Below are 27,070 nucleotides of genomic sequence, written 5' to 3'. Positions count from 1 at the left end.
TTTGGTCAAAGTGGCAGATTTACATGACCAGCTTTAACATGCGCAAATTCAATGAAATTCATATGGAACTTCAGATCATGTGGATTCCTTTTGAAATGACGTGAAATTTTGTTGAGCAACAGCAATCTTAAAGATACAGTCCATCCAATAATGAAAATTGTGTCATTGTTTTCTCTCGTGTAGTTCCAAACCTGTATGTATTATGTGGAATATGAAAAATATTTGAAGATGTTGGTAACCAAACAGTAAACAGTTTCAGTTCCCATTCATTTCCATTGTATTTTTTGTCCATAAAATGGAAATCAATGGGAACCCAAACTTTCCTCTGTGGAATATTTTGAAGAATGTTGGTAACCAAACAGTTTGGGTTCCCATTGACTTCCACTGATTTTTATTTATTTTTTGTCCATATAATGGAAGTCATTGGGAACCCAAAAGTTTGTTTGCCAACATTCTTCAAAATATTCCACAGAAGAAAGTTTGGGTTTGCATTAATTTCTGCTACTTATCTTCTTTTATGTTCCACAGAACAAAGAAAGATTGGGTTTCCCATTGACTTCTATTATATGGACAAATATGCAGCTGAAGTCAATGGGAACCCAAACTGTTTAGTTGCCAATATTATTCATAATATCTTCTTTTATGTTCCACAGAAGACAGAAACTTTGGGTTCCCATTCACTTCCAGTATATGGCCAAAAATACATTGGAACTGCTTAGTTACCTTTATTCTTCAAAATATATATTTTTGTGTTTTGCAGAACAAATACATGCTTTCAGCTAAATAACTTGGGGATGAGTAAATAATGACAATTTTCATTCAGACTTCAGTCAGACTAGTCAGACTTGCATTTAGATTAATTTCGTGTGGTTTATACATTATTTAGTTGTGGAGTTGCTGTCTTGTATAGTCCAGAATGCTAGTGATTGTTGTACTTCGATAAAGTGCTGTGAATTAATTACCCAGCATGAACATCACAAATGGGCCCTCGCTGATTTTCTTGGCAGGAAACGTTCCTTCTTTTCCAGCCTGCAGCTGTTGATGAATTTTAGGTTTTGTTTCCAGCTGCCTCTGAGCGTTCCCAAGCTCTCATGCTGAGAAATGCACTACAGGTTGAGCTTTGGGGCAAAAAGTGCTGTTTACACCCCTTCGCATCTTGACTTTCAGCCATCGGTGGGCAGCTCTCAGACCGCTCTTCTCCTGTCTCGACAGGTCATGGTATGTGCGATCAGGGGACACTAATAACAAAGGACTGCAAAGGCACCTGTCACATTTTTGGGAGACTTGCAGGTAAACACGCAGAGCTGTGAAGTGGGTTTCTGGATCGCGTGATGGAGCCCCTGGGTGTGTTTGTTTGCACACCTCCATGAATGGCGATTTGGGCTGACGGGATGTTTACAGCTGTCGGGTATTTGCCTGACGTCATCACTGGATTTGATAAACAACTCTGTCTGACGCCACACTGTTTTTGCTCTCTGCCAGAGATCATATCAGCTAAAGCAGGCCTTTATTCACTGAGAGGATATTCACACCGGCGCTCATCTCAATAACACATAGAAACTGATAAAACAAGCATGCTTTGAATTTAAATGAGTGTGGTTTGAGTTTGCTGCTCTCTTTAACCTTTGTTTGGTGGCAGATAAATGAGAAGGCCAGAAGTTAGCCTGAGGCCAGTTAAAAACATTTATATTTTATGAAACACTAGTGCTGTTTGCTCATGCAAGAGTTGACAACACAATGCATGGATGTTCAGGTTGTTCTGAATGTTGTTTTGAAGTTTCTAGAGTCTCTGTTCAAATCACTAACCCTGTAGTGGGTGTATGCACGAGTAATAGTAGTGCTTGACTTAGCAAATACTGCTGATAAATTAAACAAGCAGAAATGAGATTGGTTGAGAATTGAAGCTGATAAACATCAGGCAGAATGACAGATATAGAGCTGTTCCTCCTCTCTTCTTCAGCATCCATCAGCTCTTCTGTGAGCGGCTCGTGCCGGACCGTTCCCGCTGGAGAGAGGGTGAATGTGACGTGTCCTGATGGCCTCGTGATATAGAGTGGTTATTTTCCCAGTCGGAGGAGCTTCTGTGTTTTGATTTGTGCTTTGACACGACACACCATTAGTTACAGCTAAACAGGCTTATGGGATGCTTTATGTCTTCACTTAGAGAAGAGTCTGAATCTATCTATCTATCTATCTATCTATCTATCTATCTATCTATCTATCTATCTATCTATCTATCTATCTATCTATCTATCTATCTATCTATCTGTCATTCTTTCATTTCATCTATCTATCCATCTATCCATCTATCCATCTATCTATCTATCTATCTATCTATCTATCTATCTATCTATCTATCTATCTATCTATCTATCTATCAACTACTGTTCTATCTATCTATCTATCTATCTATCTATCTATCTATCTATCTCTATCTATCTATCTATCTATCTATCTGTCATTCTTTGGTTCTATCTATCTATCTATCTATCTATCTATCTATCTATCTATCTATCTATCTATCTATCTATCTATCTATCTATCTATCTATCATTCTTTGGTTCTATCTATCTATGTCTGTCCATCTATCTTTCGTTCTGTCGTTCTATCTCTATCTATCTATCTATCTATCTATCTATCTATCTATCTATCTATCTATCTATCTATCTATCTATCTATCTATCTATCTATCTATCTATCTATCTATCTATCTATCTTTCGTTCTATCTATTGTTCTGTTGTTCTATCTATCTTTAATTCTTTGGTTCTATCTATCTATCTATCTATCTATCTATCTATCTATCTATATATCTATCTGTCTGTCTATCAATCTATCTATCTATCTATCTATCTATCTCGTATCTATCTATTGTATCTATCTATCATCTATCTATCTTTCGTTCTATCTATTGGGTTCTGTTGTATCTATCTATCTTTAATTCTTTTATTCTATCTATCTATCTATTGTATCTATTCTATCTATCTATCTATCTATTTGGTTCTGTTCTATCTATCTTTCATTCTTTGGTCTATCTATCTATCTATCTATCTATTTATCTATCATTCTACCTGCATCTATCTATCTATCTATCTATCTATCTATCTATCTATCTATCTATCTATCTATCTATCTATCTATCTATCTATCGGTTCTATCATCTGTCGTTCTATCTATCTATCTATCTATCTATCGTTCTATCTATCTATCGTTCTATCTATCTATCTATCTATCTATCTATCTATCTGTCATTCTTTGGTTCTATCTATCTGTCTGTCCATCTATCTTTCGTTCTGTCGTTCTATCTCTTTCTATCTATCGTTCTATCGTTCTATCTATCTATCTATCTATCTATCTATCTATCTATCTATCGTTCTATCGTTCTATCGTTCTTTTGTTCTAGTCATATTTAACTATATTTTATGCATGCAGAGTCTTTTCTTCTTCTTTTTTTCAAGCAAAGTAGATTTCATGATGGTGGAAGATCATTTTGTAACCTTTTCAGATTTGTTTATTACTATATGGGGCAGATTATGTCGACAGCTCTTTAGAACACAGCCTGAGGCCTGTGGGCACATCGAGCTGATGTCCTGAACTCACATGCTTTTACCCATGAGCACTTGCTCTTAGCTGCTGTAGTGTGAGAACTTTGATCGAGCATTGGGGATGTTGCTGGCCCTGTGCTGAAGTGCTTTCTATTTTGGTGTTATCCTGATGGTTTACGCTAGTGTGTAGACCCCGCTCCATCTGTGAAGAGCTGGCCTGGTTTCCACGGAGACACGGGAGAATTTTTGTGTTTGCGTTTCATGGAGTTTTGCGCCATCGTGCAGCAGGATGGAATTTTTCTGACATATTTCTTGACTCGCCACACAAAAGGTCAGTGTACAAACAAGACCTAAGGTCTGTGAGAATGGTAAATAGGTAGGAGGCTATATGCTTTCATATATAAACATCCATAAAATGAGAATAATTTTCCTGAAAATGATTATTTTACAATATATTAAAGATTGTTTTAAGAGTATACATGTAGCATATTTGTGTTACTTTTCATATAAATTTACCTATATTATTGTTATGTTCAGTTTTTTAACACAGACTGGCTGAGAGTGAGAGAAATGAGACACAGAAGCACACATGCGAATCAAATACTTGTTGTCCTGTTTTGTTTCCGCCTTGCTCAGATGTCTTGTCAGCTTCTCTGCACTTTATGTGCCAAACAAGAACTCAGCGTCCCGGTCCTGATGTTTTGCTGCTGTTTGCGGTTGAGTTATCAGCCCTGTCATGAGCCTTTACTACCATCTCTCAGCTCCGCTACACACTGACCTCAGATCTGCTCCGGTTGCTTTACTCAGGACAGACAGAGATCCCACTCTGAGAGAATGAAGAATGTGAAACGGCTCCAAGATGATGCCTCTGGTTCCTGCTCCAATTCTGAATGACTTTCTTTCTTCTATGCAATACAGAATAAGATATATTTTGATTAATCCAAACATGAAAATTTGCTGAAGATTTACTCACCATCAGGCAATCCAAGATGTAGATGAGCTTGTTTCTTTATCAGATTTGGAGAAATGTAGCATTCCGTCAATTGCTTACTGATGTATCCTCTGCAGTGAATGGGTGCCGTCAGAATGAGAGTCCAAATAAATGCATCATAATAATCCACAAGTAATCCACACCACTCCAGTCTATCAATTAACATCTTGTGAAGCTAAAAGCTGTGTGTTTGTGAAAAAACAAATCCATCATTAGGGCTTCTCAACTTTCAAACATCACTTCTGGCCAAATTGTGAATTATCAATAATAATCATAATCATAATAATATTTCTTAAAGTGAAAAAGTCCATCCCCTGTTGTCCTCTCACATCAAAATCCACCAACATATTTGTTTAGAGCTGTTTTGGACTATTTAGGCTTGTAAACAGGGCTTGATCTGTGCATATTTCTCTCCTGATTCAGATGAGACAACTTTTCCCTAGAGAAGTTAATATTATGTATATACAACTCATATTTTAGCCCAAAGCAATGGTTTAAAGTTAAAAACGATCTAATAATGGATTTGTTTCATACAAACACACAGCATTTCACTTCACAAGATGGACTGGAGTGGTGTGGATTATTGTGATGTTTTTATCAGCTGTTTGGACTCTCATTCTGACGGCACCCATTCACTGCAGAGGATTCTTTTGTGAGCAAGTGACGTAATGCTACATTTCTCCAAATCTGTTTTCATCTTGGATGGCCTGCTGGGCGTGAATACAGTTTCAGCAAATGCTTATTTTTAGGTGAACAATTCCTTTAAATCATGTGACTGGAACTGCAATTCCACATTGACCTTGAGCTGGTGATATTATTCATTTTTGTTGGTGGTTCACGTTGCTTCTGGTGGGTTTTGTTTTTTTGCCAAATCAACGTGTGCAATAATGCTTAGTCATCACTGGGTGAATTTTCACTCTTGCTATGAGGGGGTCCATTGGGAAAATCCTGCATGAATAGGTTTGTAACTTCAGAATAATCATGAAACTAATCTCAGTGGAGTGAGTTCTTTGTGTTCAATACGAATCTAATGCCACCGGATCAGTATGTGTCAGGAAAATTAGTGCAAGTTTATCTTCAGCATGTAAATGTTTGGGGTGTTTGTTTGTAGTTGAATCATTTTGCTAGCGAGTATGCTATTCATAAGTAAACTCTACAGCGTGTGCCAACCGACCTCTCTCTCGTATCGTATGAAAAATGTGTCTTTTGGATTTCATTGTGTATATATTTCCATTCATGCAGGCGTTTATTGGAAGCAGCAGTAACCGCGGGTTGATATATCTGCGACCACACACGCACAGCCTCTCATGTTGCGGCTCAGAGTGAAGTCCGTCATCTTGCGTTTGTTGAAGCCGTCCAGAGCGCCTGAACATGTGTGGTCTCCAACCACAGCGGCGAATCTCTTCAATCCCTCTTTCAGTTCTAATTCTGTCGTATTTCTCCGGGGTTAGTCTAATTTTATCCCACAACAGCTCGACCCCTCATACTGCCTCAGAAACTGCTGTGTTTGGATTCTTTGGACTAGTAATTTATAACTCTCTTGCGTTCTCTTTTTTAGATTTTGGACGTCACCCGTAACGCCACGAACGGTATGGTGGTAGGTGCTGATGTATGCAGAGTGAAATCTATCATGACTGTGATGTCATTGGCACACCGCAGGTAATGTCAGAAACAGTCATGCTGTACCTGTCAGACTTAATTGATGGTGTTATGCCAATTCATGTGTGAAACTCATTTGGAGTGAATATGATCTCACTAAGAATGAATTAAAAAAAAAATATATATATATATTTTTGGAAATGTGTTGTATTATGTCGAAGCTTACTGGATAATTCTAAGAGTAAACTTAAATAAATATTTATATTTATATATATAAAACATTTTGCTTAATTTTTTTTAATTTATTTATTATTATTTTTATTATTATTATTGTTTTATACTCATCACCATTATATGCATCACCACCTGGGTGTGCTTTCTATCAATCTATCTATCAATCTATCTATCTATCTATCTATCTATCTATCTATCTATCTATCTATCTATCTATCTATCTATCTATCTATCTATGTATGTGTGTGTGTGTGTGTGTGTGTAAACATTTATTATATAAATTTATTATTTTATATGAAAATTTATTTTGTATGTGAAATGTATATTTTTAATATAAAAGTAATTTGTTTTTAGTATAAATTTAGTATAGATTTTTAATATTTAAATACTTTTAATAAATTTGAATAAATAATATGTATTTTTATATAATATATATGATATTAAATAATATAGTACACTTTAAGTAATAATTTTAATAATTAATACATGTAAACAGTTCATGCAAAACTAAATTTTTGCAGCATAAATGCAGTCAAATAACTGACCTTAATTATATACTTAAAATTTTTTGTTACATATTTAATTCATATTTTCATATAAGTATCATAAATTATAAATTTATAATTTATAAAGTATTATAAATAATACTTTCAGACTTGATAATCTTTATCTTTAACTGCACATTGCCATTTAATGATGCACTAAAATAAACCAGTGAGCTTATGAGTCATCCGTTCCTTAATCAGACTCTACTGTGCAAATTATCTTTAATTGTCATTTTGTTTTTGATCTTTAATTGTATGACATGGTGTTAAAAAATAATAAATAAATGCATAAATAGTTGTCATTCAAATAATAACACAGTGCAAAAAATCTTAATGGGTCAGTTATATTTAGTTGCATGACCTCTGTGTTTTCTCTGTCTGCTGCAGATACTGAGCCATGGGTAACACAGAAAGTCATAGTGGCGGCCATGGTTACTATGGAGACGGCCAGCGCCACCTCTCCCGTAAGCACATGTCCCGCTCGCTCCGCCTGTCCAGCAAGCAGACGTACTGTTCCCGCCGAACACCGTCCGGAAAACCGGAGCATCGCAACTCTGAGACCAGCACGCGCTCCAGCAGCACTCCCAGCATCCCGCAGTCGCTGGCCGACCACGGCCTGGAGCCCTTCAACGACTCGGACATGCTGCCCAACTTCAGCGGCCCCATTTGGGTGGACCGTGTGGCCATGAATCTCCGACCCATGTCCTTCCACAACCATCCGGCCCATTCGCCCGCCGCCACCGCCAAACAAGCCACGCAGGACGACATCGAGCCACCAGAGGACACGACACTCGTCCAATGCACGCGGGACAGTTCCCAAGAGGCATCCAGCTTTAAAAAGAAGCGCTCTAAGTCTGCGGACATGTGGAGGGAAGACTCGCTGGAGGTGTCCTTATCCGACCTGAGCCAGGAGCACCTGACCAGCACGGAGGAGATCGGAGACACGCCGGACGACTGTGAAACCCGTTTACAGTCGCCCGCTCAGGAGCTGCTGGACTCAAACCGAGCCAATTCTTTAGACGAACTCTACGGACCGAAGAGCCCCGCCTGCAGGCCCACACACGGACGCTATGCCAAATGGCACAAGGGCGGCGGCACAAGCAGAGAAGGTGACGAGGATAAGATGATCTCGCCCTGTGAGGATGACGGAGCCGCATACAGCGCGTATACACTGCCCTGCCGCCGATCTCACTGTCTGTCGGAGGGACCGACCAATCATCAAGGAGTTATGCAAGGGAGGCGGGCACAAACCATACAGGTGAGTTTGGATTGGGTAGCCCCACCCACGGTTAATCTTATTGGTCACTACTCCAATATCAAACAACAAATACATTCTGGTTAGCTGTAATACTGTTATATTTCACAACATTTATAAATATCATTATATTTTTGTATTTTTTAATATTTAATCTAAAAAAATTAATTTAAAATGGCATTATATTTTTTTATATTTATTTTGCATTTGCATTTTTATATTTGTTAAAAAATATTAATAATGTGTGATGAATAAAGTAGCACCGAATACAGTCCATGCAAAAATGTAGACGGATTGTCCAGGTGTGTAGATTTACATTTTACATTTTATGCATTTAGCAGATGCTTTTATCCAAAGTGACTTACAGTGCATTCAGGCTATATATATATATATATATATATTTTTCCTTAGATCCAAACCAAATGCAAAACAGGAAAAAAGGATCTGCACACAAAAATGTAGGCAAAAGCTGGTGTAGTTTCATTTAGTCGAGGCCACAAGAAAAAATGCAAAAGTTAAAAGAATATGCAAGTGCAAAATGTTTCCGGCATAATAATATACAAATCTAAAAAAATAAACAAATATAACTATAAAAAATATACAATATAACTACCATTATATATATATTTTTTTTTTTTTCATATATATTTTTATATCTATGAAAACATACATATATATATATATATATATATGTTTTTCTATATACTATCTATAAAATCTAAAAAATAAAAAAATAAAAATCATAATATTATCTTTATATATATTATCTATATAATATCTAAAAAATATATATTAAAAAATTTATAATATTATTATTTTTATTATTATATATTCTATCTTTAAAAATATGAAATATTATTAATATTTTTGTTAGACCAGCTGTCTGGGATATTCAGTGTAGTTAAATGAATCAAAACACAAACTGGAAAAGGTTTCAGGTGTCAGTAAAGTGTAGTGTAGCTAAGTACTTTTGAAATGGTAGGGTCCTTGTAATTGAACTACTTCAAAATAAAATAGTGTAAAAATATTCTGTTCACACAGTCAGCGGTTAAAAATGCTAGTAGCCTTTTCTGCTTGATAAACATGAGTTTGAATATCTGCACTGTTGGAAGTGAACTTTGAGGCTACTCACTCTTGTGATCAGCGGCTCTCGTTGAAAGTGAATGGCTTTGTTTGAATGACTGGAGTCATTGAGTGTCAGTGTAAACGCCCGTAGGTGTGCAGTAAGAATGTGAGTGTAATGTTGTGTTAGTGTAGGTGTAGACCAGGGAATTTTAGTCTTGCTATGAATGTTGACTGCGGTTAATCCCCCAGAATCCTCTGAATCTCCTCCTGTAGAGAGACTGTACATATGAATGAGTCATTTGTGTGCGAGTTCACACAGACTCCACTGTTGTTTCCCACCAGACAGTAATATGATTACACAAGACACTCATCCCAGTCAGCTGTTGGTGTTAACTAAAAAAATATAATGGTATTTTATATTTTTATAAATAAAACGTATATTAAAAAAACCAAATAGTTATAAAATATAATGGTATTTTATATTTTTATAAATAAAATATATATATAAAAAAAACCAAATAGTTATAAAATATAATGGTATTTATATTTTACATTTTTTATAGATACGATAAAAAAATGCCAAAAATTATATAAAAAATGTAATGATATTTATTTATATTTATATATATGTAAAAATCAAATAATATAAAATTATTCTGTTATAAACATTATAAAGTATAAAAATAGAATGCCATTTATATTTTCTTTTTCAGCAGATAAAATAAACAAAAAATGTACAAAATGACATTTATTTTATATATTTTTATAGCATTGGTATGGTATTTTATTTGTTTTTATATAGATAACATAAAAATTCCCAATCATTTATTTAAAAATGTGATGGCATTTCTATTTTGTACATATACAGTATAAAAATATTTAAAATTATAGAAATATAATGGTGTTTTGGTAGATAAAATAATTTGTTAAAATTATTATACTACCATGGTTAGAAGAACATGCACCAAGGTGCTAGAATTTTAATTTAAGGATATTTTATTAAGTAATTTGTAAATGCTATGCTATATCAAAGTACCATGGTACTAATATTACCATACTATAGTACCACCACAGTAGCTGTCAATCTCTGTGACGTGTGTTGACAGTCATAGTGCATTGTGGGTAGTGGTCTGTCACACTGTCCAAGTCCATATGTGGTGGCTGTATTTTCCAGCTCTCTCTCGGATGATCCAGATCCTAGAGTCAGACTTCTGTTTCTGTGGCTAGAAATTACTCTAATTTACTGTAACTTAAATTTACATTTATACCTATAAAATGATGTAAATGAAATCATTATCCCATTATCACAAGTTATCATGGTAAATGTTTATTTTTTTATGTATTTATTTCATGTTCAGGATGTCACAGCGGGAGACGGCAGTGATTATGAGGACAGCGGTATTGATGGGCTGACGGGGGACAGCGAGGCGTCTCAGCACCACGCTCGACGCTATAAGACCATGTCTGTGTCTTTCTCCGCTTACTCCACGTCAGCAGGGGGCGCCTTCGCAGGGAGCGACAGTGGGAGCAGCAGCGGGGCTGGAGCGGGACCCTCAGATGGCACACAGGTGGGCAGGGTGATTTATTCCTGCTGTTTCTTCAGTTCCTAGTTTATAATATGTTCCATTCAGACATCAGTAGACATACAGTCAAATCAGATATATGAACACATCAGTGCATGAACATTCTGGCCAAGTGAACTTCATGCCACAACATCAGTGGGAAACATTCTGAGTAATGCTCATTAAAATAAAATATATGCAAATGAAAACTTAAAATATTTATACATGGAATAAATAATGAAGTATGGCATGTCAGAATATTAATGTTATCTAAAAAAGGAAAAATGCAAAAATGAAAAGAAAAAGAGTTGATGGTTTTTAAGAAATGGCATGATGTTATAAAAACAGCAACCTGCAGTGTTTTTCTTTTGATAAATCCTTCCTTTTTTTGTATTTCTTGATGGGGTAAATAAATAGATAATATAAAAGAAAAAATATAAAGTGTAAAAAATAAAACAATATTTTGAAAAATATTGTATCTAATAAATTTTTTATATGATTTTATTTTAATGTTTTATTTTAATATGCCATTATAGCCAACATTATGTCAACATTATGTTCATTAAAATTAAATATATGCAAATAAAAAATAAAAATACTGTTTTATTGATTGATTGATAAATACATTTCTCATATTTATTTTACCATACCTATACAATAACCCCCCCACCCCTCTCAAATAAAATGCAGAAAATTAAAAAAAAAAAAAAAAAAAAATTAACACCTTACCCTTGTTTGTTTGTTTTTTTTGTTTGTTTATTTTACCATATGTGACCCTGGAGCACAAAACCAGTCTTAAATCACTGGGGTTTATTTGTAGCAATAGCCTAAAAAACTATTGATTTTTCTTTTATGCCAAAAATCATTAGGATATTAAGTAAAGATCATGTTCCATGAAGATATTTTGGAAATTTCCTACTGTAAATATATCAAAACTTAATTTTTGATTAGTAATATGCATTGCTAAGAATTAATTTGGACAAATTCAAAGATGATTTTCTCAGTATTTTGATTTTTTTGCACCCTCAGATTCCAGATTTTCAAATAGTTGTATCTCGGCCAAATATTGTCCGATCCTAATAAACCATTCATCAATGGAAAGCTTATTTATTCATTCTTATTTATTTCGAAAAATTGACACTTAAGACTTGTTTTGTGGTCCAGGGTCACATATTTAGTTTACAGTATCTTTGTTCATAAAATGCAAGAGGCACCAAACACTGTAACAGTTAATTTCTTTATTTTATTTCTTCTAAATGATGAATGGTAAATTATGTAGAAAAAGAGACCAGAGAGCAAACTATGACCAAATGCACTTTATTTCCATGAGACAAGGGGTAGACAGGAGTTGTGTATGTTATTTGTAAGTTTGTGATGTAGTTTCGTGATAACAGTCGTGCTGGACCTGTGTGTGTCTGGTCAGGGGGTCTATGAGAACTTCCGTCAGGAGCTGGAGCAGAACGTGAGTCCGCTGGAGGTTCCCGAGGAGAGAAGCTCAGCGTTCAGCGACGAGCAGAGCAGCGTGACCCTGAGCTCCGCTTACCACACCGACCCTCTGCTGAACGTGGCCGCCGTGCAGGGAACCGTACGCAAAGCTGGACGCCTCGCTGTCAAAAACTTCCTGGTGCATAAAAAAAACAAGAAGGTGGAGCCCGCCCCTCGCCGCAAGTGGAAGAGCTACTGGGTGTCCCTCAAAGGTGTGTGTGTGTGTGGTGTTTCTGAAAGAGATGTGAGCGGTTACCTGACACCGTAAACAGGTTTTACAGCTTCCTGTGAAAACGTTTGAAAGAGAAGAAGAGGATTATGTTAGTTGTGTTGTGTTATATGGGTAGGTCCAGAAAAGACTCTTCAGAATTGAACGCCCAACATTCACTATTTTACCTTTAACACACTTGTTTGTTAAATAATCTTGCTTAAGAAATGTCCCATAATTATTTTTCCTTATTTTTTAACCATTCTCTAAAAATTAGTGCAAAAGTGCTAAAAAAAAAAAGTTTTAAAAAAGTATCTTTCCTCACTCACCAAAGCTACATTTTTTTAAATAAAAAATACAGTAAAAAATAGTAATATTGCAAAATATTATTACGATTTAAAATAACTTTTCTATTTGAATATTGTAAAATGTAATTTATTCCTGTGATCAAAGCTGAATTTTCATCATCATTGCTCCTGTCTTCAGTGTCTCATGATCTTCAGAAATCATTCTAATATGCTGATTTGCTGCTCAAGAAACATTTCTGATTATTGTGCTGCTCAATACATTTGTGGAAACCATATTATAGGATACATTAATGCATAGAAAGTTTATATGAGCAGCATTTGTTTGAGATAGAAATCTTTTGTAACATTATGAAAGTCTTTACTGTCAACTTAATGTGTCCTTATTGAATAAAAGTATTAATTTCTTTCAAGAAATACTCTTACCTGCCTCAAACGATAGTATATGTGACCCTGGAGCACGAAAGCAGTCATAAGGTTCAATTTTTAAAATTGAGATTTATTCATCATCTGAAAGCTGAATAAATAAGCTTTCCATTGATGTATGGTTTGTTAGGAGGACAATATTTGGCTGAGATACAACTATTTGAAAATCTGGAATCTGAGGGTGCAAGAAAATCTAAATATTAAGAAAATCGCCTTTAAAGTTGTCCAAATGAATTCTTAGCAATGCATATTACTAATCAAAAATTTAGTTTTGATACATTTACGCTAGGAAATTTACAAAATATCTTCATGGAACATGATCTTTACTTAATATCCTAATGATTTTTGGCATAAAAGAAAAATAAATAATTTTGAACCATACAATGTCTTTTTGTGACTATTGCTACAAATATACCCCAGCGACTTAAGACACATGTAGTAAGTTCCTCATAACTGAATACAGACAGTGAAAGCTCTGTATCTTTGCCAACAGTGTGAAAACAGAACAAAACCAAAGCTGAAAAAACAATCCTGTAAATGTGTGCGCATTATATTGGATTCTATTTAAGAAAGCAGTGTTGCATTTCTTATTTTGGCCACTGGAGAGCAGAGTTCAATCAATAAAGCCTTAAACTCCAATCTATTGGATATCCTTCTCCTGCTCGCCTGGAAACAGTGGCTGAGAGACGATCTGTAGTGTTAATTGAACTCACGTGAACAATTTTGAATTTCTGATGCTTGAGTGAATGTTCTAATTTGTCCTCCCAGGATGCACTCTGTTTTTCTATGAGACGGACGGCCGGTCGGGCATTGATCACAACAGCGTCCCTAAACATGCCGTGTGGGCCGAGAACAGCATCGTCCAGGCCGTCCCAGAACACCCCAAAAAAGATTTCGTCTTCTGCCTGAGTAACTCACTCGGAGACTCCTTCCTTTTCCAGGTAACTGAACATCCCATGCAAAACTCTTCTCATATACTAAAACTGAAGAGCTAATGTAACAGACTGAGTTTCATGTATGAACATTTGACTCACTATAATACAATAATACCATAAACACTGTTTGCAGCCAGGACAAATTGTCCCTGTTCCTTATTTGTTTGCTGCTTTGGATAAATGCATAAATGTATATGTAATTTTTTACAGTATGTGTTATGTCACAATAAACATTAGTGTGCTACTTTGTTTGTCAAGGGCCAACATATCATGTGGTCCATTTATTTATTAATAATAAAAGTTTTTACTTTGCTACCTTTTAAGCAGAACAGAAAGTCAAAACTGACCGCTGTAGTTACTTATAACTTTATTTTAGGGTGATCATATGTCCTCTTTTTTCTGGACATGGCATCCATTTCTAAGTTGCCTATAATGTCCTGGTTTTGGCTTTGTTTTTCTACAGTCCTCATACATTGCATGCATGCATGCATATTTGCATTGCTTTGACCATTTCTATAGATACCTCTATACCTCTTAGTATGCCACTATTGGTCAATAATGTACAATGCCTGCATGCTATTGGTCCAATTCATTTTCAGTCAGTACCATCAGAAAGTATGAAAACAATAGGAAACAAAGCCAAAAACAAGACATTTTAGGCAATTTAGAAATCCCCGCCAGGACATGTCCGTAAAAAAGAGGGCATATGGTCTCCCTAGTTATTATACCAGCTGAAATACCACATATTTCATGCATATATCATGCATAGTATACATACTATAAACTGCCAGAAAGGGAAGAGTTATGTGTTAATATGCTATTTAATCTTTGACCCTTGACCTCTTTCTGTAGACCTGCAGCCAAACTGAGCTTGAGAACTGGATCACAGCCATTCACTCGGCCTGCGCTGCGGCCGTCGCTCGACAGCACCACCGTGAAGACACGGTGCGTCTGCTGCGGGCCGAGATCCGAAAGCTAGAGCAGAAGATCGACATGGATGAGAAGATGAAGAAAATGGGAGACATGCAGCTCTCCGCTGTCACCGACGCCAAGAAGAGGAAGACCATTCTGGAGCAGGCTAGTGATTGGTTATTTACCATGTTTGGGCCTGAATTACCCACAATCCAACATGTTTAGAGTCAAAACATCCACTCAAAGTTTAACCAAGCGGCAAAATCACATCTAGTCAGAACATATTTGATGTTGGGGTGATTTTTTATATAATAATATAATGTTTAAGTAAAAAAGGTTTTTGAAAGTAGTCTCTTCTGCTCACCAAGGCTGCATCTATTTGATCAAAAATACAGTAAAATCAGCAAAATTGTGAGATATTATTGCAACTTAAAATAACTGTTTTCTATTTGATTACATTTTAAAATGTATTTATTCTTATATAATAATAGCATTTATTTTGAAATATAAATCTATATAAAACATTATACATGTATTTACAGTCACTTTTGATCAATTAAATACATCTTTGCTGAAAAAAGAAGTAATTTCTTTCAAATGACCCCAAACAGTGTTGGGTAGACTAAAAAATAATGAGCGCACCTTTAATATACGATAATATGGAGTGATGTTTTGGACAAATGCACATCTTCCCAGCTCAAAATGAAGAAAAGAGAAACAAGTGTGGGGCTAAATGTTGGTTGCATATGGTTAGGACAAAAAGCATTAGTTTTGCTGTTGAAGAGTCTGTCAGTGCTTTGTTTTCCATAATTATTGTATCAATATCGCAACGTCCTCTGCTGTATTACTGCAGATTTTCATCACTGTAATTCTGATGCTGTCACAATGTTGACAGAACATTGATTCACTCCACACACTTGCTGCAAAAGTTCACGTTCCACTCAATGGATGTTTATGCAAGAAATGGCCCGCGGCCCGTCAGGAGGAGGGTTAGCGGGTGCCTGTGTGTTTGTGTGGGTTTTTCATTTTGGCAGCGTGGGGTTACGCATTGTGCCCTGGTGAATAGCAGCAGGGTCGAGTTCCTAGGGAGTCCCAGACCTCGCTGCCAGTGGAATGTGTGGCGCTGTTGTTTGCTACTTTGTGTGTTGTCTGGACCGCTGCCCCCTTTGCTGCGTCTTCCAAAAAAACATCCATCCCAGAGAGGCTGGGAGGAGTTGACCAAACTGCTGTAAACCGTGTTCTAACCAATAACTTTTTCTCTTCTTTTCCTCAACCAGACCAAACACAAGGCACGGAAGCTTCTAGATATCTAGAGATGGTCCTTTAAGGCTAAATGTAATGTTTTGACCTTGTTTTTGAGAGAATGAAATGATCATTTTGGCAACTCTCACATACCGCTGGCCTGCTGTAAACCGTGTTCTAACCAATAACTTTTTCTCTTCTTTTCCTCACAGATTTTCCTGTGGGAGCAGAATTTAGAGCAGTTCCACATGGATCTGTTCCGCTTCCGCTGTTACCTGTCCAGCCTGCAGGGCGGAGAGCTTCCCAACCCCAAACGCCTGCTGGCCTTCGCCTCTCGTCCCACCAAACTGGCCATGGGCCGACTGGGCATTTTTTCAGTCTCTTCCTTCCACGCACTGGTAATTATTTTAATTTTATTATTATTATTATTATTATTATTATTATTTTCCATAATTTATTCCACCATTTTGTTCCTATTTTTTGCAAATGCTTTATTTCTTGTCTTTTGTATGTGTATATATAATAAATAGAATATATATATATATATATATATATATATATATATATATATATATATATATATATATATATATATATATATATTCTATTTCTTGTATATATAGTTATTATATTATATATTTTCATCATGTATATACAAATATATATGTGTGTGTGTGTGTGTGTGTGTGTGTGTGACCCCCCTGAATAAATAATCTTTCCATTGATGTATGGTTTGTTAGGAGGACAATATTTGTCTGAGATACAACTATTTAAAAATCTGGAATCTGAGGGTGCAAAAAAATCGAAATACAGAGAAAATCGCCTTTATAGTTGTCCAAATGAAGTTCTTAGCAATGCATATTACTAATCAAAAATTAAGTTTTGATATATTTATGGTAGGAAATTGACAAAATATCTTCATTTAACATGATCTTTACTTAATATCCTAATGATTTTTGGTATAAAAGAAAAATTTATCATTTTTATCCATACAATGTTTTTTTGGCTATTGCTAAAAACATAAAAACTGGTTTTGTGGTCCAGGGTCACATATATATATTAGATTTCGTTTGTGTGTGTGTGTGTGTGTATGTTATATATATTTCTTGATAAATATGACATTTTATGTATTTCAAATATATTTTTTATTTAACATTAAAATATATATTAAAACCTATAGTTATTTTATAAAAAAAAACTTTAGTTATTATTTATTATATTAAAATAGGTTAGATTTTGTTTGTTTGTATATATTGTGCACTTTTTTCATTTAAAAGCACTGCTATATGAACAAAAGTGCAATTTGGTTTGCAAACACTTTAAACAAATAAGGTGTTTTTTTTTTTTACAGCAGTGTTCCTTTTACATAGTAGCAGTTAAAATATTTCTCGTAAATCTCAACTTATAACATTAATGTAATCACATTAATTGTAAAACCAAAGCTATTTGCCACTGCCAGGGAATTTTTATAGAAAATATTTTATAGTTTGTTACAGAAAAACAAGTTATGCTCAGAGTCCAGAGCCTTGGTCATAACATTACAACAGGCATCTTCAGAGTAAAAACTTGAACTATCGCAGGACCCAATACAGCAGAGTCTGGTGCGGGACAACACTTGATAGAGACTCATATGTGCGGGTCTGCGGGATGTGGGAGAATAAGGGTCTTAGCATAAGTGTAAACAACTGTATCATCTGCATACATCTGAACCTGGACCTCTGGACAAACTGTCGGCAGATCATTAATGTATAAACTGAACAAAATTGGTCCAAGAATTGACCCCTGTGGGACTCCAATATTACAGTCAAGGAATGGTGAGCATGCATCATTAATTCGTGTACATTGTTTTCTTAAATTTACGTATGACTCCATGTTAATGTATTAGTAGAAAAATTAAACCTTGATAATTGAGATAAAAGAACATTATGATTAACGGTATCAAAAGCCTTTTTAAAATCAAGGAAGACAGCACCAACAACACCTCTATAATACCCTACAAGGCTATAATAACACATTAACTTTCCCAGCCCTACTTAAAATGTATTAAATTAAATTGTATTTATATATTATTCTCTAATAATAAAAAAAGTTAACATATAGAGAAAAGTTAAAATGATTTGCATGATTGTGCAAAAGAAACACAAGTTATTTTACCATTCTTGTCAGAATTTAGTGAAATATAATAAAATAACAGTTTTAGAGATTTCAATCTTTCTCCTTTCAAGTAGACATTGAAAACAGCTCTATGGTGGCTTAAAGGGAACTTACTTTGACTGATATGTTTTTAAACGCTTGGTATCTAGTGTATTTCAAACAGAAGCACGGCTTAGAAACCCACATCAAGAGCATCAGTATCGCTCTATTTTTACCCAGAATGCATGTATTAACCTGCTTCCTTCCCACCCTTCAGTGTTGGTGTATGTGGGTAATGGATTTTGGCATAAAAAGAAACAGTAGTTGAAGGGTTGGTCGGTGTATTTTCTCTTGGATGTGGGCCACGGCTCCGGCTGATCAATACCATCCATCCTCAGATTCGCCTCCAGCTCTGGCGTTCTGTGCAGGAGCTAGAGGACACTGGGATACAGGGAGATTTTATTTTTGTCTATGCAGCTTGGATGATTTTTTGGGGTGGAGGGGGTGGGGATGTTCTTCAGCATTAACATTCTGAGAGGATGGAGAGAGAGGATAAGTGTTGAGTCCAGATGAAGTGCTGTTGGCCCGTGTGCTGTTCTTCACGAATAATAGCTCGGTTCAGAGCAGTGGAGAGGGTTTTTGATGCAACCGGAGTGCTTTTCTCCATCAGGAGACCCAGAAATGCCACAGCTCGTACAACACAGCGAGCGTGTATAATTTTTGAATGACACTGAAAAGAACTCGCCAAACACTTCACTAACCTTTAAAATTCATCCGGACCCGAGTGACCACAGGAAGCAAGTTGTTTTTGTGTGTTTGCTGCTTATTTATGAATGAATATGTGTGTTTGTTTATTTCTAAATGTGATGTCCGATTTTGGTAGAGGAAGTCGCATCTATTAAAATGTTTTTGCTGAAAAAGAATGAAAGAACGCTGATGGATGAAATCCATCCTCTTGACATTTCTTTTGAGAACATAAGAGCAAGAACAATTGTAGACTGACTGAATGCAGTTTGTGGAGAAACTTTATCCTGAAAATGGTGTGATGGGGATTTGTCTTGTATCTTTGTATTCAGCAAACGCACATGCTTCTGCTTTCTTATTTGATTAGTGATTTAAATGCATTAGAACTGCAGAAAACACATTGATTACACAGTCACCATTAATAACAATCAGTGTTTGTGAGCCTTGTGTTTGCTGAGGGAAAAAATCTCAAGCAGATCCGATCAGGACAATGGCTTTCCTACCAAAAATCAGGAAAAGCTGTTGTATTTTGGATGACTAGTTTAGCCCAGCTAATGACCAGTATAGTAACAATTACTTTAGACCAGCTGATGACCAGTTTAGACTAGCCTACATCTAGCTTGCTCTGCTAATGACTAGTTCAGACCAGCTAAGCATGCATTTAGACCATCTAATGGCCAATTTAGACCAGCTCTTGACCAGTTAGACCAGCTAATGACCAGTTTAGACCAGCTAATGACCAGTTTAGACCAGCTCTTGACCAGTTAGACCAGCTTATGACCAGTTTAGATCAGCTAATGACCAGTTTAGACCAGCTCTTGACCAGTTAGACCAGCTTATGACCAGTTTAGATCAGCTCATGACCAGTTAGACCAGTTAGCGACCAATTTAGACTAGATCATGACCAATTTAGACCAGCTAATGGCCAATTTAGACCAGCTCTTGACCAGTTAGACAAGCTAATGACCAGTTTAGATCAGCTCATGACCAGTTAGACCAGCTAATGGCCAATTTAGACCAGCTCTTGACCAGTTAGACCAGCTTATGACCAGTTTAGATCAGCTCATGACCAGTTAGACCACTTAGCGACCAATTTAGACTAGATCATGACCAATTTAGACCAGCTAATGGCCAATTTAGACCAGCTCTTGACCAGATAGACCAGCTAATGACCAGTTTAGATCAGCTCATGACCAGTTAGACTGCTAATGGCCAATTTAGACCAGCTCTTGACCAGTTAGACAAGCTAATGACCAGTTTAGATCAGCTCATGACCAGTTAGACCACTTAGCGACCAATTTAGACTAGATCATGACCAGTTTAGACTAGCTAATGGCCAATTTAGACCAGCTCTTGACCAGTTAGACCAGCTAATGACCAGTTTAGATCAGCTAATGACCAGTTTAGACCAGCTCTTGACCAGTTAGACCAGCTTATGACCAGTTAGACCAGCTAATGACCAGTTAGACCACTTAGCGACCAATTTAGACTAGATCATGACCAGTTTAGACTAGCTAATGAACCATTAAGACCAGCTAGTGACCAATTTAGACCAGTTCATGAACAATTTAAAACTAACTAACAACCAGTTCAGACCATGTAATGACCCATTTAGACCAGCAGCTAATGACCAACTTAGACTATCTAATGAACCATTTAGACCAGAGCTCACGGCCAGTTTAAACCAGCTAAAGACCAGTTTAGACCAGCTAATATCTCTTTTAGAACAGCCAGTGACCAGTTTAGATTAGATCATGACCAATTTAGACTAGCTAATGAAGCATTTAGACCTGCTCATGTTTAAACCAGCGAAAGACCTGTTTAGACCAACTTTTGACCTGTTTAGACTAGCTACTGACCAATTTAGAGTAGCTAATGAATGATTTAGACCAGCTAGTGACCAGTTCGAGACCAATTGAAACTAACTAACATCTAGTTCAGACCACGTAATGACCCATTTAGACCAGTTTAGGCTAGCTAATGACCAACTTAGACCAGCAAATGACCAGTTTTGACCAACAAATGACCCATTTATACCCAGATTCTTGAACAACTTGTGATTGAAGCTGATGACTGAACATCAGTGTGAGCGAATCGATGAGAATGAGTTTTCACCGAGCAGCTGTGTTCATATCTCAGACTCTCAGAGTTTGATCGCTGGGACACAGCATGAATGTTGTCCCTGTACCTCATGCAGCTGTTTTGTGTCTGTAGGTGGCAGCTCGCACTGAGAGCGGCGTGAGGCGTCGGACACAGGCGATGTCGCGCTCCACCAGCAAACGCAAGAGTCGCTTCTCCTCACTGTGGGGTCTGGACACCCACTCCAAGAGAAAGAGTAAAGGTCATCCCAGCATTAACCAGGTATACTACACACAAACACACCTAATTCACACTTAGTTATTTCTTCCAGAACACATAAACATGCATATGCAGAGATCAAGCGGCTCTGCTTAAAAAACTAAATGCAAAATTTTCAACAAGCAGATGAAATGCATACTACATAAAACACATACAGTTGGTTTTCGTGTTTTGGTGGGCGACTGCTGAATGTTAGATGTTATTTTTAAACAGGTTTTTGCAGAAGGAGGTGATCCAGTTAAAAGTCCTCTAGAAGGCATGTTTGAGGGTTCTTCTAGTGAGACGACGGTAAGAAACATGCATCTCTCAATACTACACTATCTGTAAAAGTGTCAAAAACACACAAAATTCTATACGAGACCACTGCACCAAATCAAAGCTGCCGTGTTCAGAGAGATGCGCTCTCTGAGCGGATCTCTGGAGTGGGTTGGCAGAGATGTGGGCGTATATTTTTCACTGGCGTTGGCGGAGGTGTGGGCATTCGTGGTGTAGGAATGGTAGAGATGGTTGTGCTATAATACACTGACCTGGGGCGCAGATAAAAGTGTTGATGTTCTGATTCAGTCACTAAATCATAAGCAGAGAAAGAAAGATGAGATTACAGTGCATTATTATCCACGTTTAATGGCTGTGTTCAGATGTTTAAAAGTTTTGGGTCAATAAGATTTAATGTTTCTGAAAAGTCTCTTCTGCTCACGAAGGCTGCATTATTATTCATTTGATCAAAAGTACAGTAATATTGTGAAATATTATTACAGTTTTCTATTTGAATGTATTTTAAAATATAATTTATTCCTGTGATGTAAAGCTGAATTTTCAGCATCATTACTCCAGTTTTCAGTATAACATGATTCTTCAGAAATCATTCTTATATGCCGATTTACTGCACAACAAACATGTCTTATTATTATCAGTGTTGTGCTGCTGCATATTTTTGTTTAAACCATGATGCATTTTTTTCAGGATTCTTTGAAAAGGTTCAAAAGATCAGCATTTACTTGAAATATATATATATATATATATATATATATATATATATATATATATATATATATATATATATATATATATATATATATATATATATATATTACATTCTAAACATATTTACTATATTTATAAAAGCATCAATTTCTTAAAAAATAATAAATACAATTCTTACTGACCCCAAACTTTTGAATAGTAGCATAACGTATACTACAATACGATTTTTTTGTATAAGTGTAACTATTAGCAGTCCATTCAAATGTTTAAAAATCTAATCCTAATATTCCTTCCAGTTCAATGATCACAATGGAATTTGTCTATCAAGTGGGAAACGGTACACAGAACAATATGCTGTACATTTTCTTACATGTATGAAAATGTGTTTTGTGCATACTATGCAAAAAAAAAAAGAAGTGGGCTAGTATGATTTTCCATTAAATCTCATTAAATGCTAGAAGTTATTAGCACACAGTGCACCTCAGATAGGCGATGAGTTTTTAGAAATGATGAGATGAGGACGATCATCATTTCACATGATTGATAGCATCTCTAAAGGCCTCGTTCACAGCTGCGGCTTCACCGTGCTTTCATTTATCACACTACAGAAAGACACCAAGACCCCAGTGAAAGGTCTGCCAAGACCCAGCACAGATCATGACATCTGGTCCAGAGACCACCTCACTCCATCATGGGTGCTGCTGCCAAACGACCAGCCTGTGTTAGCCATCATCCAACCCGGAGAGTCGGCCCTTGACATGCTGGAAACGATCTGTAAGGTAACGCCAAGAAACCCAAGATCTTTCCAGTGCAAGAAACATTCATCGTTCTCTTCTGGTGCCAGGTTTTTACATTCACAGAGCCGCTCCAGTCTTTGTGGGGATTGAATGTCAGTTTGAAGGTCACTGGTGTAGTAAACTCAGAAGTCTCAAGCATGTGTCCACCCTGTATAAAGAAATGTATACACTTTCCTATTGCTGCATGCCGAATGAAATGTGCTGCATCCTCTCTGATATGAGCGTTTAGGCTTTTTAGCGTGTGATTCCTGTCCATCTGGCCCACTGAGAAGAAGATACAGCCCAGTAACATGTCTTGGCGTCGCTCTTCATCCAATAAATGTGTGTCTGCTTTCATCTCTCCTGGGTTCTCTCCAGGCTCACCAACTGGACCCCACTAAACACTACGTGCGGCTTAAGTTCCTCATTGAGAACCAAGTGCAGTTTTATATCCCCAAACCGGAGGAGGATATTTACGATCTGGTAGGTTATGAGTTAAACTCGCTCTCCCACCCGCTGCTTATATGCTGTCTCATTACTTTCATCCTGCTGGGACATCACACTTCATCCAAACACCCTTTCTCTTCCTCCCTCCTTCATGCTTTAATAACAAAATCTTTATTTTTTTTCTGTGGAACACAAAAGGAGATGTTTTGCTCATCCCGTTTCCCTCCATCTCTCCTAAAAAATTACAATTTTAAGCTATGGAATTGCTTCATTCTTTCAAAGCTTCACTTCTCTACGGCCATCATCCTTTAACTTCTGCTCAACGTCTTCATTTATTATGTTTTGAGTGTCCAGGTCAGACACATTCGATCAAGAGGGAACATAAATTTCTGTCTGTATTCTGTCACTCTCGCCCTTTCATGTCGTCACACGTGTGTGTTGTTTATGGTGTTAAACAGTCGTGGAATATTAATGAATAACGTCCTGTGCTCTTCTTCTCAGCTGTATAAGGAAATCGAGCTGTGCTGTAAGATCAGGAAGGTCATTCAGTTTGATCGGGATGAGTCCTGCATGATCGGCTACGGTGAGAGCCAAAAATGTGTTATGTTCATCAAATCATGTCTGGTTTACATCCACCTATTTATTCTGGGAATTTTACAACGGTACCTGGAAAAGTAATGGAAATGACAAGTGTTCCCAGTAGGGTTTAATTGTTTTTTGTGTGTGTGTGTGTGTGTGTGTGTGTGTGTGTGTGTGTGTGTGTGTGTGTGTGTGTGTGTGTGTGTGTGTGTGTGTGTGTGAAAAGTTCACATATATGAGTATGTTATATTGTCATCTCATGGGGGACGACTGATGAGATCACATGACCAGCTGAATCCTGCTGGTTTTATCTCAGTAAACTGCTTGATTTTGGACTCGACAGAATATATTAAATTTCATTACTGAAAACGGTTACTTTTACCGTGATTCTACATCCACATCACAAAATGTCAATATAAGTCATAGCAATGTTATTCTAGTATTATTTATATACTATTATAGTATTTATTAATGATTTGAATTTGCTTTTATTTTTCAATTTTCACATTTATTTTAGTTCAAGTTTTAGTAATTTTGTTGTGCTTTTGTCATTTTTATATTTATATATTTTTATTTTAGTTTCAGTTTAGTACTTTAATTCATGTATAAAAGGCTAAATAAAAAAAAAAAATTTAATATTTTATTTCAGTTTTATTTCAATTACTAAAAACAAATTTTAATACTTTTAGTTAATAATAACAGCAGTCGTAGAAGATTATATTTGTTACTTTTATTCAATTATTTATTTATAATTTTTAGCAATTTTATTTATTATTATTATTAATGTTATTTATTTATTGCATTTTTGTATTGCGTTTTATTACTGCATTTGGGAAATCCTGAAGAGATTATGCTAATTTGTCTATATATGGTGGTAGTAGTTAAAGGGACAGTGCTGGGAAAAATGAATCATTCTACAATAATTTATTTTATAGTCCATGTAAGAACAAAGAATTCAAATGTGTTTATAATGACATGATGGAGAGTAAATGACAGCAAAATTAAAATTAGTTTTGGGTGAACTATCCTTTTAAAAATCTGACCTTGTAAATGAAAGGTTGCAGGTTCAAACCCTACGAGGTTTGCCTTAATGGTTATACTTGATTATGATGTCTATCTCTTCATCTCTCCGTCTCTCGCAGGTTTTTCCATTTCAGTGGTGGAGGAGGACAGCGTTCAGCAGCTCTATATCACTGATGTGAGAGCTGGAGGATTAGCGTTCGCTAAAGGTTCATTAGCTCGTTTCACCTCCTAATTACATTCTCTTTCTCTTTTCACCCCTGTCTCTTGGTTTGTTCTTTTTCTCTCTCTCTCTCTGTCTGCTGAGCATCTGCTTAGGAATCAAGCTGGATAATTAATTGCTGTGATATCTGTGCTGTGCTCCTGGTGTTATGTAACATGCTGTCAGCTCTATGGGGAGAGCCAAAGATTGCAGATTTGTTCTCAGCCCCTCTAAACTCTGAATAATGACAAACGATAGAAGGAACCAGAGAGCCGATTAAAGTCGGATTCACTGATGTGCCGTACTTGTAATGCACCTGCACGAAGAACGTGATGCATTAAATGGAACGGATCATGCAAAATTATTTTCCTTGCTCATTTTTGAAGACATTTACAGGCGTTTTGCACACAGAAACCTTAAAGGTACAGTAGCAGAATTGGCCCATTTAATTATAACATTGGCGATTAAAGTGCTCTACATCAACAACATGTTGCACTGAACTATTTTACAGTAGTGAATGAATTTTAAGTAAATTTATATTCAGCAATTTTCTTACTTTCTTCACTGGACATTAGCTAATATTATAAGTGGATTTCAGGGCAAAATATAGAATATGGCCCCTTTAAATGACCATCAGAGCAAGCTTATCTTGACATCCAGACACTGTCTACATGCCGAATAAGACTCGTCTCTCTGAGTGATGTCTGTGTGATCAGTGTGGCAGGATCAGGTCCGACTGGCTTATTGCTGACATTTCACATCTCCCAGAGAACTGGGTCAAACCCGCAAGCTGTAGGGCCTAATGGAAAAACTAGAGACAATCTCTTTTTTATTGCATCTATTTATTTTGCTGCTGGCCTTCACATCAGTGAGGACAGGACATTGTATTACTTTTAAGACATATTTCAAATTGAAACAGATTATTTAAGTAGAAAAAAATGTAGGGAAGTACTTAATTTTATGTTTTGCGTTCTTATTGGATTGTACAAGGTGGGCTTCCCATATCAGAATGGAATTTTAGTAATTCATCTTATTCAATTTAGTTACTTATTTAAGCTTATTTTTTTCAGTTGATTGGCAATGCAACATTTCTACGTTTAGTATTAGCATGTTTTTAACTTAAAATTTATTTTATTTTAAAGTAGCTTTCATTTTATTTCAGTTTTCAGTAGTTCTGTTTTTGTATTTATTATTTTGTATTTAATATTATTTTTGCAGTTTTTGTTTTTAATTGTATTCATTATGGGTCAAGGAGGAGAAACACAATTTATTTATTTTTGCATTAATAAATCACGGGAAATAAGACCATAATCATGTCTTAAGAAATTAAATATGGGTCTGTTTTTTATGTCATGATGTATTTAGGACCAAAAACTCACGATCTTCAGTTTTTTATATCTTTTTTTTTATTAATTCCTTGAAGCTCACTATGCATTTAACCATTTCATCCGTTTTGCATATCTCAAGATGTCTATGATTGCAATATTCTGCTACTTAATTATTCATGAAATATTACCATA

At 36.1% G+C, this 27,070-nt stretch overlaps 1 protein-coding gene across 6 annotated transcripts in view; it reads left to right on the top strand.

Annotated features, from left to right (window-relative positions):
* LOC109052842 (rho guanine nucleotide exchange factor TIAM1-like) overlaps nucleotides 1-27,070 on the top strand; it is an 83,366-nt gene that overhangs the window by 30,400 nt on the left and 25,896 nt on the right. For 4 of the 6 annotated variants that reach the window (XM_042740176.1, XM_042740181.1, XM_042740175.1 and 1 more), the window contains exons 2-14: nucleotides 6,093-6,193; nucleotides 7,300-8,170; nucleotides 10,591-10,800; nucleotides 12,218-12,491; nucleotides 13,987-14,159; nucleotides 15,006-15,230; nucleotides 16,520-16,705; nucleotides 21,399-21,545; nucleotides 21,756-21,830; nucleotides 23,135-23,305; nucleotides 23,681-23,785; nucleotides 24,251-24,332; nucleotides 25,471-25,557. In XM_042740176.1, coding sequence (XP_042596110.1) covers nucleotides 7,310-8,170; nucleotides 10,591-10,800; nucleotides 12,218-12,491; nucleotides 13,987-14,159; nucleotides 15,006-15,230; nucleotides 16,520-16,705; nucleotides 21,399-21,545; nucleotides 21,756-21,830; nucleotides 23,135-23,305; nucleotides 23,681-23,785; nucleotides 24,251-24,332; nucleotides 25,471-25,557 — 2,596 coding nt within the window. In that variant the 5' untranslated portion in view covers nucleotides 6,093-6,193; nucleotides 7,300-7,309. Of the gene's footprint in view, nucleotides 1-5,776; nucleotides 5,981-6,092; nucleotides 6,194-7,299; nucleotides 8,171-10,590; nucleotides 10,801-12,217; nucleotides 12,492-13,986; nucleotides 14,160-15,005; nucleotides 15,231-16,336; nucleotides 16,401-16,519; nucleotides 16,706-21,398; nucleotides 21,546-21,755; nucleotides 21,831-23,134; nucleotides 23,306-23,680; nucleotides 23,786-24,250; nucleotides 24,333-25,470; nucleotides 25,558-27,070 lie in introns of those variants that run through there. The other 2 variants (XM_042740177.1, XM_042740179.1) reach the window with 2 other exon arrangements.

The sequence above is a fragment of the Cyprinus carpio genome, chromosome B15 (genome assembly GCF_018340385.1).
Source record: "Cyprinus carpio isolate SPL01 chromosome B15, ASM1834038v1, whole genome shotgun sequence".
In the NCBI taxonomy this organism is placed as follows: domain Eukaryota; kingdom Metazoa; phylum Chordata; class Actinopteri; order Cypriniformes; family Cyprinidae; genus Cyprinus; species Cyprinus carpio.
Note: the sequence above shows the minus strand (reverse complement) of the source record. Positions and strands in the feature narration are given on the sequence as shown.